Here is a 14142-nt window from a genome sequence, read left to right on the forward strand (position 1 = left end):
AAGAGTGTGATCATTTACGCACTGGAAAAAACGGGTCCACAGAGTAGTGCAATGATTGGGGAGTATTTTTGAAGGGAGTTTATATTGTAGATATCTAGTCAATTGGCCCTTGATAACATGTTAAAAAAAGGAATTGCAATCTCTGATGAAAATGACAAATATTTACACACTATGGCTCTTGTAGAGAAGTGGTTTATTATGCAAAGTTAACAAATCATTACAATATTCAGGAAAGAATTTAAAACATCCTTGACATGATAGCTTAAAGTTTATTTTCGTCTATTTCTGGTTAGAAAACCAAGCTGTAAACCATGAACTTATTTAAAGTTTAGATGGAAATGAACAAAAAAGAAACATTCAATATTTTTTTTCCCTTCCGCTTGGGATTTGCTTCTTCTGAATATGTTCTTGCTTCCCACCAGTCTCTGTCTCCTGCTGATCCATTACTGGGCATTCGTTTGGTTCCTTTGAGTTTATTTTCCTAATCCTCATGCTATTTCAGCAAATTGCTTTGTGTCTCCTTTGCTTCAGTCAAAATGCCATATTCTTTTAAAATGTCTCAGTAGTCTGGGGGTAAGGGGCATGTATGTTTGTGTGGTAGCTATTTAGGTATGTTAGTCTAAACTTTCAGTTCTTTTCAGTATCCAAACAGCAGCCCAGCTAAAGATTCTTCATTTTTTCTTTTCTTTTCTTTTTTGTTTTGTTTTCTTTCATTTTGTTCAATTATACTGACTTTGACTTAGAATAATGTTGTTCAAAATGTATTTGCTGTGGCAAGAGAATCTTAATTTTTCCCCTTTCTCCCTTCTACATTAATTTTTACTGTTTCTTTTTTCACCCAAGGTACCTGTGAGAACAACGTCCAGGTCTCCCGTCCTATCACGTCGAGATTCTCCACTGCAGAGCAGTGGGCAGCAAAATAATCAAGCAGGGCAAAGAAACTCCACAAGGTTCGTAAGCCCAGATCTCCGTCTCTCTCCTGTTTTGTAAGGGAATGTTAGTTGGAAGCCAGAGAAAGGCATTATCTCTCAGATGTGAAGGAAGGAGGAAAGTGGACCCATTCTCTCTTAGCAGTCAATGTTGAGTTTCTTTGGCACTAAATAGTTCAACAAACCTTAATGAATTTTCTTCTTGCCTCTGCATCTTTGAAGGGGCTGTTTGAGTAAGTCTTGCAATATTTTCAGAGTAGTCTTAACATTTAGAAAAAAGGGCCCAGTCATACAAGTGCTTGCTATCAGGTATTGTACTTATTGCTGCAAATGGTCCCTTTGTGTTGCAGCGGGGGCTTTTTCCAGGAGCGAGCATGGTGCCCAGTAGTAAGTATCTATGGGATCTAGGGCTAAGGGAATCCAGAGGCTTTTCAGCCCTCGAAAGTTGTAGTGTTGTATAGCCAGTTCTCAAACAAAAAGTAGCACAAAAAGCAATTAAGCATTGTTTTAATTTATTTTTGTGTGTGAGAAAGTTTCGTTCCTCAGATATTAAGATGGCCAGTGTGGCTGCTGCGTAGGATGTGAATTGCTGTGAAAGTCCTAAGCACAAGGATTAGTACACTCCTTCTGATCAGTCATTAACGAAATAGTAACCAAGCTTGATTTTAAGTTTAAAATGCGATATCTGAAATTAAAGTTGACAAATGCACTTTTCTTGAGACAGCAATATAGAGCCTCGTCTGCTATGGGAGAGGGTGGAGAAACTTGTGCCGAGACCAGGCAGCGGCAGTTCCTCGGGCTCAAGTAACTCCAGCTCACAGCCGGGGTCCCATCCTGGATCTCAGAGTGGCTCTGGTGAACGGTTCCGAATGAGATGTAAGTCCTCTTTTTTCCCCTTCTTCCCTTTTCCCCCTTCCTTTAGGATTTCTAGATGAATCTGTAATGTTTGGATTGTGCAGCAGCTAATAATAATAGTAATACGAATGAAGGACAATGAATCTTCACGTAAAAGGAATTTTTAATGTAAAGTATCAGGCTGGGAAGTTTTGATCCTCTGTATATGCCGTTCCTTTTCATAGCCGCTGTTTTGAGCGGGGTTGTATGTGTAGAAATCTTCAATAGTGGGTTTTAGCCCCTTTCTCCAATTCAGACTCAATTACAGGTTTATTCACCCATGTACAAAATACATGACCGAGTCCATTCCTTTTCATATACGATCTTTGAACTAACTTCCTTCATTTGTATGAGCATCTCGAATATTTCTTGATCATTCATTGCACATCAACTCTTTCCATGAGTACAAGGATAGACACTTTTTTCCAGAGCCAGATTCATTAGCATTTTAATTATTTTCTCATTTGGGTTTCTTTTTTCCTAATGTCAAGATGTCATGTTTCTTTTTGACCCAAGATCAAATCCTCTATAGTTTTTTTTTTTTTTAAATATTAGAGGGGGTGTCAATGAAAACCTACAAAAATCATATCTGAAAAGCAGTTCCAATCCCCCTCTTTAAACATACAGCAAAAATAGAAAAGGTTCATTATAGCTTTTTGAATTGAGCAGGACACTGCTGCTGTGTAATGTTAGAGCACATTCAGCTGTACGGTGTAAGACACACTATAGAGGTAACTAAAGGGAAAGGAGCTTGGAATGAAATAAGTCTGTGGAAACCCCAGAATGCTCAATGTTGAGTGCTGTTAACTCCCTAGTATAGATGGACAAAGCTGCTGTATGTCATATGCCTCTTTCCATGTTTTCAGTCACTGGTAAGCTGCAGTGCAAATCGCAGCTGCTTGTGATTTTTCCTGTCAGCACTAGAGGTTTGCACTGGTGCAGGTAAACTTGTGGCTGGCCACCTATGGCTGAAATACCCAGTGTAGACAAGGCCTTGTGCTCCTTTTGCTGCATAAATAAAAAAATCCTAACTTAACAATGACCCCCTTTTTTGTGTTTTTTTGTTGGGGGGCGGTCTCGACACATGTAGCATCATCCAAATCTGAAGGTTCACCGTCTCAACGTCATGAAAATGCAGCCAAAAAACCTGAAGAGAAGAAAGAAGTTTTCAGACCCAACAAGCCTGCTGTAAGCTAAACCTAACTGTGCTGCTTATCTGATGTTTTTTACTTGATGTTAGATAGGTCTATTACAAATACTTACACGGTGAATCTAAGCATTAAGAGTGAATTAGAGACTCAGTTTGGCAGTTGCATACTATGAAGTGTTAAACATTTAAATGTACTTTATTTGCTTCTTGAATTTTTGTGTTTTCTCATTTTCTTCCTTTCAAACCTCTCCTTACATCCTGTATACTCTTCATGTGGCTGGACCAATGATGATTCATCTGACCCAACCGTACCATTGTTGTGCTGAATGGTGCAGGGAGAAGTGGTAAGCACTTAGCTATTACAATCGAATATATTTTTTATTTTTTGACGTTATTATCATTACATTTTGTGCCTTTGGTATCCAAGAGGTCAGAGTAGATGATTCCAATGGTTCCATCTGAATCAAAATCTATGAATATGTTGTTTATTCTTATATTGCCCTAGCACTCAAATGCCCAAATCAAATGAAGTCCTTTAAAGGAAGATGGTGGCTCCCATCCCATCAGTTTATAAACTACAGACGCTCCCCGACTTGCATAAGTCGGAAACGTATCTCCAACCATTACGCGCAAAAAAACAACAACAACCACTTTTTCTGTAAGTGCGGATTTGTGTAAGTCGGGTCTTGCGTAACCCGGGGAGCGTCTGTATGTGAAATATTTTATACAAACTGTGTTCAGCTGAACAGACAGCTCAGTAAATTTAGGCTGTCTTACAACTTTGCTGCCCAAATTTCCATTCACTGTAGCTTGTCAATATGCAGAACAGTTGGGGAGGAAAAATGTTGGACTCCTTAAAACAACATATTCTAGTGTGTTCATTGCTCTAGCAGCTCTGGTAGGAGTAAGAGGGGGCAAAGACCTACAAAGTCTTAAATTTCTAGGGTTTATTTGTTTTTTAATTTGCCAGTAAAGCACAAAGAAATCAGTAAACCAACAACAACAAAGCACCTGTTGCTGGGAACTATGGAAGTGCAGCAGCAAACTGAACAAACTCAGTCCCCGCAGCTGTGTTGCTGATACGTTGCCTCTCCTCCTCTCCAATCTGCAACCTCACTCTTCTTTTTCCCCTTTGTCTCATTCTTGCTAGGATTTAACTGCCTTGGCAAAGGAATTGCGAGCTGTAGAGGATGTACGACCTCCACACAAGGTGACAGACTATTCATCGTCCAGTGAAGAGTCGGGGACGACAGATGAGGAGGATGACGATATGGAACAAGAAGGAGCAGATGAATCTACATCTGGGCCGGAGGATGCCAGAGCTGTGTTAGTTGTTCTGTGTTTTTTCTGTTTTGTGTGGATATGGGGAAAAGACCACAACATATGTTTTGTTCATTAGCCCTCTTTTATCAAGACCGTATTCAGGAGTCCATGAAAAGTACTTAGCAGTCAGTTAATGTTCACGTTTCCGAAACATGTAGGGTAACATCTTCAAAATGGTCCGTTTTCAAAAGTAACTTTAGCATTTAGTCTAAGTGCCTTTGAAAGTCAATGAGCAAGTGCCTAAATCGCTTTTTTTAAAATAGGACTTAAGCTCCTAAGTCACTTTGGCACCATTTGAAAATTTGATTCTTTAAATCTTAATGTTTGTCCTGTGTTACTAGAAGCCAAATTATAGTGTTGTGTGTTGTTTCCTTCCCTCATTTGCATTTTATAAAAGGTGAAGAATTGTTTTTAGCAATTTTAGACTCATTTGTTTCTTGAAGAAGCTCTTCCTTGATGATTTATGTCAATATTCCACTTTGAATGCAGCTGTAAACGATCTATGACATGCACTTGATACGAATACATGAAGACAGAGCTAAAACCGAAATACTATAGGGTTATTTTATCCAAATTATTTCTTGCTTGATGCATAGATCAACTCTGAATCTGAGCAATGGTGAAACAGAGTCAGTGAAAACCATGATTGTCCATGATGATGTGGAGAGTGAACCTGCCATGACGCCTTCCAAGGAGGGTACTTTAATCGTCCGACAGGTATTGTATTTCCTTCCCTGCACAGTGCTGTGCCTTTACTGTGATCATTAACCTGCTTGTTCATTCACCCATGCTGTTTCTACATTATATTTGTTGTCCATGTTATCAAGACACAGATGTAGCATATTTTGGATGTGCAGACACTTGATGCATGCAGAGAAAAGAGTAGCCTCCATCCCTTGCTGCTACTGTTTTGCATGCTTTGCAATGACATCCATTTATAGCACCACGCAGAGCACCTCAAAGTCTGTGTCAAAAAAGTGATAGAAAAGCTGCAGGTGTGTGAAGAAAGCTCTCAGCACAGAAGAACTTAACCTGGTTTTATGGTAGAACCAGACGCTGGATCTCAGAATTAGAAAGGGTTGGGAGAAAAGTGCTCAATTCTTTTAACTACTTTAAGCCTAAAGTCAAGAACAAACTAACAAAAAAGCAAGGTAGCAGACAATTGGTGCTGGGGGCTGGGAGGGAATGTTACAAGGGGCAGGGCAGTGACTGTGGATGGATCTAGGCGTGTTGTTTGGTTTCCTTCTATTTTGAAATGTTCTATCTTTGATTGTGAAGAAGCTGCTTCTTTGTGTATTAAACTAGCTCATCTGTTAATGAGTCTGTCAGCTCCTAGGGGACTTCCTCAGTAATCACATTCTTGAGTTTTGCAACTGAATGTAATTTTTTAGTTGAACCCTACAGTTTGCTAATTAAAATTTCATGGTGACTGTTTAAATAGCTAGATTAGGGAATTCACCAGATATTTCAAGTTCTTGTCAGAACATGACTCAAGCTAGAATTAAATAAAATGATGGCAAACAACAAATACAGATGTAGTAGGAGCAGCATAGACTTACTGGCACAATTACTCTTTTGGTAAAGGAGCTGGCCTTGCAAGTGAATCAGATTAAGTGAGAGGCTCAATTCTGCTTGCCAGAGGTGCAGTATTTACTGAGTTCTGGAAGCTCAGCACACTTCTAACCCAGGCATCAAGGCATAGGATATCGGTACATTTAAAAAAAAAAAAAAAAGTAGATAAAGCTGATAGGGATGAAAGCCTTAAGCAGCACTTGAGCAAGACAAGTGTGCCTGTTTTTTCTACAGAGTACAGTTGACACAAAGCGTGCCAGCCATCATGAGAGCAATGGCTTTGCCGGTCGCATTCACCTCTTGCCAGATCTCTTACAGCAAAGCCATTCCTCCTCCACTTCTTCCACCTCCTCCTCCCCATCCTCCAGCCAGCCGACACCCATCATGTCCCCACAGAAACCCCAGGACAAGCTAACTACTAATGAGGTATGTCTTGCACCACAGCTGGCTGCTTTCTTAGGGTTATTCCAGTATTGCCTAATAGCTAGTTTGCAGAGGAACTCCAGCCAATCTTCCCCTGCTTTTTTCTGTCACTTTTCTCCCACCCCCAAAATAACACATTTCAGTTCTGTATGAAAAGCCCTTAACTCTAGATCAGTTTTACCCCAAACTTGCTAGTTTACTATTTTTGCTTTCTACAGTGAGTCATTAATTGCATGGCTTTTGTTTAAACTAAACTTGATTACCATATATTCAGACAAGGGGTTTTTTTTGTTTGTTTTTTTAATTTCTGTATTTCGGGAACAGGCTAGTTGCAAGGAATCTGCTGGGGTTTTAAAAAATAATTAAATCAAACCTGGTAATTTTGTCTTGATTTTACCATAAAAAAGGAGCAAATAACTAGGCACGTGCAAGTAACTCACTTGTGCAAACTACCAACACAGGATAGGAAGCTGGTTTCAGCCTCATTGAAGGATTTTACTCTTTGAAATTGCCACATGGGGTTGGTGACCATTTCAGGAAAGCTAGGTTGTTTGGGGTATTCATTGTTTGGAGTAGTGTACTACAGGAGCTCTTCAGGTTTTTATGGAATAGTTGTGCTATGAAAAATGACCATGGAAAAATGACTCCTGCTTATTCTCCAAGTCTGCTCTCTTATCTCTAGTTGGAGTCCTATCTGGGGACTTCACTGTTCCAGAATTTTACTCCTGTTACCTTTGGCTCTGCAGTGCTAAGAGGGACTGTGTTTCATTCTTATAAACCAACAACAGAATTGTTCATTAAATCCTGGTTATATAGTGAATCCTTGTACTTTTGCGACTTTTTGAAGGTAATTGGGATGCACAGGTGTGAATGAATTTGTCCTGCACATCCTGTAATGCTGGTGGAGAGGAATGAGAAGGAAGGCACCCAGCATGACTTTCAGTTTCCAGGTTGAACAGGCAGGCCTGGCATTTAGAGAAAACATCTTTAGACTTGTAAACAAGTATGATGTAGACCAGCCACTATAAATGTGCAACAACATGCTGCTGCTTCTCAGAATAGAACTGAACAGGTGCTTTGACATCAGTGCCAGGCTGAGATATTCTGTGTACCGTTACAAAAGAACCTGAGGTAATGGTGGTGCACAATTTTCACAATAGGATGAAAAGCGCTTGTGAAACGTATTGAACCATGTGACAGCAAGCATTCATTTTGTCACAGAAGTTTAGTCCGTGTAATGCTTGTCATCCTTCATTTTCAGCTGTGCTTCACTAGTCTTTAACTTTGTAAAAATATACTCTTGACAGGTTATGTAGACCAGTTCAGTGATTCAAGGATATACCTGTTCATTACTTTGTTCTACGCAACAAATAAGCAGGGTTCAATCAATTTAGCTCAAACTGAGTTTTGAGAAGGAGAACTATGGCAGTTGTTTGTGGTGGCATTGAAGTTATTAGTAATGTGGTTGAAAATATTTTGCTTTGCAGAAAAGTTCAGTATGGTTAAGCCCAATAATTACATTTGGTGAGGAAGGTGGAGGTTTAGAGGGGACAGAGGCTTTAGATTGGTTAACAGTGAGGAAGCTCCTCCAGTCTTGTTTGCAAAAGCATAAAACAAGCTGAGCAGACACACATTCCTTTTGTCCACAGTAACTCTACACATACAGAGAAACACACTCACACTTTTTGATTGTTTTTTATTTGTGCCATTCTGCTTTAATGTGCAATGTTGTCACTATAACACTTAACTCACTAAACTGGCAAGGATTTTTCAGTCATTCCATCTCCACTTTTAACAGTTCATTGTTTCACTTGTCTTTCTCCCTTTTTTGTGTTTAGAATACAAAACTAAATAAAGCACCAGTGCTTTTATCAACTACATATTCATAGCTTCATATCACTGTTTATTGCACCTTTCACATTAATGAGCCCCTTGTTTGATACAGGTGTAATATTTGTGAAATGATGGTGGAAGAAACTGCTGGAGCTTTCTGGCAAGAGGCTCAGTTTAAAAAAAACAAAAGTAGAGAATTAACACGAAGTACCAGACGTTGAAATTTCATTAATCATAGAAGTGAATGCCTGATCCCAGAGTATTTAGATTTTGTTGCCCAAATTAAGAGATCAAATTTAATAACATATTAAACAAGCTCATTTCAGGAGATGCGTAACAAATAGAAGTATGTAGTGGGCAGTTCACAAATAGAAAATTAAAATTATGTAATGAAGTAGTGCTAGCTTCTAATAACTTCATAAGTACCGTACATATTTTAACCGATGATAAGGTGACATTCCCTTACTTTTTGCCTGTTGTTGTGACCATTCCTCAAACATCTCCTTTAAAATCTGAGCTAATAGGGGTGAAGAACACACTGACTACATTTAGTGGTAATGTGTGAAACCTGCATCTATGGTGCCTGCCGTATGAATATAGGAAGTATAGAAGGTTGGGGATGGGTGGGAAAGGGCTTCAGAAAAAACGGTAAACTTCTGTAGTGACTTAGAAATGTTCATTGTTATCATCACTTTTTGTTGTCACTTATATTAATAAAGTTGAAATTTACATTGCAGACTCAGTCCGCTAGTAACACACTCCAGAAACACAAATCTTCCTCCTCCTTTACACCTTTTATAGACCCCAGATTACTACAGATTTCTCCATCTAGTGGGACAACTGTGACTTCTGTGGGTAAGTAATGTAGATGCAAGAAGACAACTGAAAAAAAAAAAAAAAAGAAAAAAAAATCGTTCAATGACTTGAGTTGCTCTTTAAAGTAGTTTAGAATGTTTCCATCATGCTTGTTACTTGATTTGCATTGGATTGCATATTATTTACTTTTTCCATTTACATTTCTTACCAAAAGAAAGACTTGCTTAATATTATCAGTTACTGTCTGGGTTATTTAATAAAAAGTATATGGTAAATATTTGGCACTTAGAAGATAGTATTACATGTACTTTTCTTTTTTTTTTCTTTTTTTTTCTTTTTTTTTCCCAGTGGGATTTTCTAGTGAAGCCATGAGGTCAGAGGCAATAAGGCAAGATCCCACCAGGAAGGGATCAGTTGTCAATGTGAATCCTACTAATACACGACCACAAAGTGACACTCCAGAGATTCGCAAATACAAGAAGAGATTCAATTCTGAGATTTTGTGTGCTGCCTTATGGGGTAATGTATATCTGCGTCCCTCTTTTCCTCCCCTTATTTCCTTGTTTTTCTTTTCATTTACTTGATTGATTTTATGAACTCTCTCTAAGTGCATGAAGAGTGAGAGCGATTTGTACCTCAGCAATTATCCAGTGTCCAAATAAACCATAGATTACAACACAGGGAGGGATGGAAGGTTGTCTCTTACAACTTCTTGGTGTATATGAAAATAATTTTGCAGCTCAGACCACACCAGTATAAGCTTAATGACCTAGATTGTTCATAAATTCATTTAAGGAACAAGGACAAATAAGTGTCTGATATTTTGGAATATCTACATAGTAATAAAAGCTCAGTCTCATGTCATCATAGTGAGATCTGGTTACTATTGTGCTTACGATGTGGCTATTCTGAAGTCTGGCTTGATGCAAGTTCTGACTGGTATATTCTCAGGATTGAATAATAATCATTCAAAATTTTGTCAGCCAATTGACAGTCTTTTCAACTTTTTAAACCTGTTTTTAGTATATGTCTGCAGCTTTTGTAGATTATGGTAATCTTGCTGTGCATTTTGTGTCAGTACAAGGTTGTTGGGTTAATGATAGATTCAAAAAGGGTATTGTATTTGATTTTGCTTCTCAGAATTCTTGCTGAGAAATCAAAGGGCTTGATTAGAAAGTATTTCATGTTATAACTTTTATATTAGTGATCTCACATCGAATCACATAATTACCTGGAGAGAATAGGGCAAGTAACTAGGCAACTTCTTCTGTTTGAGACTATGGGCCACATTCTCTTCCAAGCTCTGCTCAGTGCATTTGGGGCTAGGATCATGGGGTGCCAATGTGCCATTTACAGTTATGGCTCTTAGGCCTTGGCTACACTTACCCGGTAGTTCGACGGCTGGAAATCGAACTTCTGGGTTCGACTTATCGCGTCTAGTCTGGACGTGATAAGTCGAACCCGGAAGTGCTCGCCGTCGACTGCGGTACTCCAGCTCGCCGAGAGGAGTACCGCGGAGTCGACGGGGGAGCCTGCCTGCCGCGTGTGGACCAAGGTAAGTTCGAACTAATTCGAACTAAGGTACTTCGAACTTCAGCTACGTTATTCACGTAGCTGAAGTTGCGTACCTTAGTTCGAATTAGGGGGGTAGTGTAGACCAAGCCTCAGTTATCTTATGCCAGAGAAGGATTGGTCTGATGGCCATTTCCTATCTTGATATGCCCCCTACACCCAGGATGGTTTTGTAGAGGAGTCATCTCCACTGGCTTTACAGTAGCAGAAAAATCGCCTGTGCCATGAGACTTCAACACTGGCCATACTAATTGCCAGAATCCTGCCCCTTTGATACTGATATCTGTTTTAATGCTTTAAAACAAAAACACTAAACAGTTATGAATTTTGAAAAAGCTGGAGGAGAAAGAGATGGTCCTTCCCCAAAGTCACATGATTAGTACATTAAGCATGGGGCTGCTGTGATAGTTTCATTTACATAGCACTTTACAAGTTATGGTGTGTAGGTAAATATTGTTTGCTATTTTACAGGAGGCGCTCAGAGAAGTAAAGTGACTTGCTCAAAGTTTTTTATATATATATAAAAAACAAAAACAAAAAACCTAGGCTCAAAATCTAGGTCTCCTGGTTCTCTACTTGCTTCACTAAATCCCAGTTGCCCATTTGTAAAATAGGGGATAATGATATGTACTACACAGGAGGTCTGAAAACATGCATGATTTAAGATGCTGGTCGGTAGGTAGATATGTTGTTCTCATTCTGTGTATTAGGAAACTGGCTCAGCAAAGCTGTCTTACTGCAATGTTTCAAACCTGGGTGTCTGAACTTAGTGAAAGTCCTGCAGTTACACAGAACACTTGAAAATTTAGACATTTAGGTACCTAAAGATGGGTTTAGGTGTGATAGTTTGAAGTAGTTGATCTAAACAATTTGCCTGGAAAGCACAATTGTCTAGATAGACATAAAAATAACGAGGAGTCTGGTGGCACCTAAAGACTAACAGATTTATTTGGGCATAAGCTTTCATGGGTAAAATACCCACTTCTTTAGATGAATGGAGTGAAAATTACAGATGCAGGCATAAATATACTGACACATGAAGAGAAGGGCTAGATAGATATAAGAGACCTGGATTTTAATCTTGACGCTGACACCACTTAGCTTCATCTGTTTCACTTTACATCTCTAGACTAGTTTTGCTATCTATAAAGCAAGGATAATTATATTTACTTTCTTCATGAGTACATGTTCATAAAGTGAACATGTTCATTCAAAAATAGGAGTATGGCCAGTTGTGACGGAGGGAAGAGGGGAGGGACAGGAATAGGAATGGGGGTAGAAGCAGTTCCCACCCAGTATTCATTCTATGAGGCTGTGTGTTTTTGGGGGGCTGTCACCATTCCAGCACCTCTTCATCAATCAGCTTTATCAAAGTTCACCAGTGTCAGTTTTTGCCCAAATGTAGACTTAATATTTTTACATGCTTTTGTGTGAATAATTTTCAGTGCAAATGTATAACTTTGTGCAAATGGAAGATGTCAGAGTGAGAGGGGGGTAAAGAGAGAAAGGAGAATGAAATCACATGAAATAAATTGCGAACAAGTGTCACAAACTTCCATGCCAAACCAAATTGCCTTGCCAGTAGGGGCTGGGCCATCACTCGTGTTTAGTACTTTCATTTTTCTTTGATCTTCATATTTCATTCTTCTGTTGATTTGAAATAAAATCCTGGAGGTATTTTACAGCTATAACAAACACTTTCTTGTTAAACATTTAGGCCAAATTCATTCTGGTGTATGCAGGCACATCTTTATTCTCAACGGATTTGTGCCAAATTACCCCTGCTAGGAGTTTGGTCCTTGCCATGCTAAGTGTGATAGTTCCTGTAAAGAGAGAGGGGTTTTTTATTGCCTTTACTAATTGTAATGAAATAATGTTTAAGGCTGTAATTTGTATAAGATTCTCTCAGGAAGTTATCTAAATAGTTAAGTTCAATGCTAATAATATAGATGGAATATCAGAGAAGTAGATGCCCAGTCCCCAAATACAAAAGAAAGGCACTTTTGTAATGTACTTGTGGTAGCAGGCACACTTTGAAAAATTAGAACTGCTGAGCTGCAGGGGAAAAAAATTTAGAGGTTTTCATAGGCCTGAATGCTGCAAATACGAAGACATTTTAAAGTTTAGGCATTAGTTACTGCTGGCTCACTGCCTATATCAGTTTATTTAAATGGGGAAGGGAAGGAACAACTGGCTGTATATAATGGGATGTGAAATACCTGTCAGAAATACATGAAGAGTTAAAGACACCACAGAAGGATATGGGCAAGAGTTATAGAGTCCTGACACCCAAAAGGGATGGAAAAGACCTTGAGTGAACAAATTTACATGTGCGTTTACTTTTAAGCATATAGCATAACCTATACTAAGAAGCCTAAATGAATTAAGGCTCTGTTCAGAGTTCTAATGACAAGAACAAATCAGTCAATATCTGCTCTACTAATTAGTGCCATCCCTGTGCTATTGCTACAGTATGATTAGGTACTTTTCCTCACAGCTTAGACATAATGATCTGTGAGATGTAGGGAAGAATGTACCTTTTGAAATTACAAGACAGTAATCAATAAAAGCAAGGAGCCTGCTGATTTAAGGCTGTCATAGCATCTTAAAATGCTGTCCTGTTGTGTTTAGATATTGCCATAAATGTAGTTTGCAAGGCTACCCACTGTTTAATTTCTGTGTAGCTGAATCAGATCTGCTGTATTAGTAGTGCTCAGTTTAGGATACAAGGCCAAATTAGTCCCTGGTGTAATTTTGTTATCACCAGTACACTTAAACCGGGGATTAATTTGGCCTACTGTGACAGCTTCTAACTCACAATAGCCATAATTGTATAGCTTTGTGAATTTACCTGTTTTTCAACCTGTTTTATTGCATTTAAAAATAAAAGCTTTATGTTGTGATGTCTAATAAATGTTTGAGGAGGTCTAATAAAGTGAGTCACAAAATTGGTTTGACTCTCATCCCTTGTGCTGTAGTTCAACTGTCCTTTTGCTCTCTTCACATAATTTGTGGCAATAGCTGTCTGTTATGGTGGCAAGGATTGAAAAATTTAATAGACATCTACTAACCAGATGAGTGTGGTATATGTAAAGGGGGAAACTATTGAGATCAAGGACAATTCCCCACTGAAAACCCTCTTTGTAATAAAGTCCTATAGAACTAGATAGGGATGAAACCAATACGGTTCTATAAAAATGAAATAGGGTTCTATAAAAAAATTATTCTAAAACCCTATAGTGTTTAATGGTGATAAAGCTGTAGGTTTTTAAAACCACTCTGTAGAATTCACTCATAGAAAGAGCATTCTATTAAGTTCTATAGAATGGTTTTAAGCTGTCTTTCTCTATTAAATTCTGCATGACTTTTTTCATAAGACCCTTGCTATCTTCAGCTCTTGGGAAGTGGAGGATGGACCCTGCTCTGGAATGCTTCCTCTTGCGTATCAGCCTCTTGCTAGTGTATGTGTGATAAATTTCATGTTCCACCTACCTATCCCAGTGAGCGGGAGGGTCTCTGCTACTCCACCCCTCTGCCAGGTGTGCAGATGGAATCAGTGTTGGGTTTGAATACCTAAAGCAATGTAAGTTGTTCTGTAAAGCATGACTTAATCAAAATACCTGGAAAACA

The 14142-nt window shown here is 38.7% G+C and overlaps 1 protein-coding gene across 7 annotated transcripts in view; it reads left to right on the forward strand.

Annotated features, from left to right (window-relative positions):
• The window catches only part of MAP4K4 (mitogen-activated protein kinase kinase kinase kinase 4), a 251981-nt gene that overhangs the window by 204989 nt on the left and 32850 nt on the right, over positions 1-14142 (forward strand). For 5 of the 7 annotated variants that reach the window (XM_034757996.1, XM_034757997.1, XM_034758001.1 and 2 more), the window contains 9 exons: positions 844-950; positions 1654-1805; positions 2914-3011; positions 3309-3317; positions 4124-4299; positions 4893-5013; positions 6103-6294; positions 8862-8979; positions 9289-9459. In XM_034757996.1, the coding sequence (XP_034613887.1) occupies positions 844-950; positions 1654-1805; positions 2914-3011; positions 3309-3317; positions 4124-4299; positions 4893-5013; positions 6103-6294; positions 8862-8979; positions 9289-9459 (1144 nt within the window). The remainder of the gene's footprint in view (positions 1-843; positions 951-1653; positions 1806-2913; positions 3012-3308; positions 3318-4123; positions 4300-4892; positions 5014-6102; positions 6295-8861; positions 8980-9288; positions 9460-14142) is intronic. The other 2 variants (XM_034758000.1, XM_034758003.1) reach the window with 1 other exon arrangement.

This window comes from Trachemys scripta, chromosome 1 (assembly GCF_013100865.1).
Source record: "Trachemys scripta elegans isolate TJP31775 chromosome 1, CAS_Tse_1.0, whole genome shotgun sequence".
In the NCBI taxonomy this organism is placed as follows: Eukaryota; Metazoa; Chordata; order Testudines; family Emydidae; genus Trachemys; species Trachemys scripta.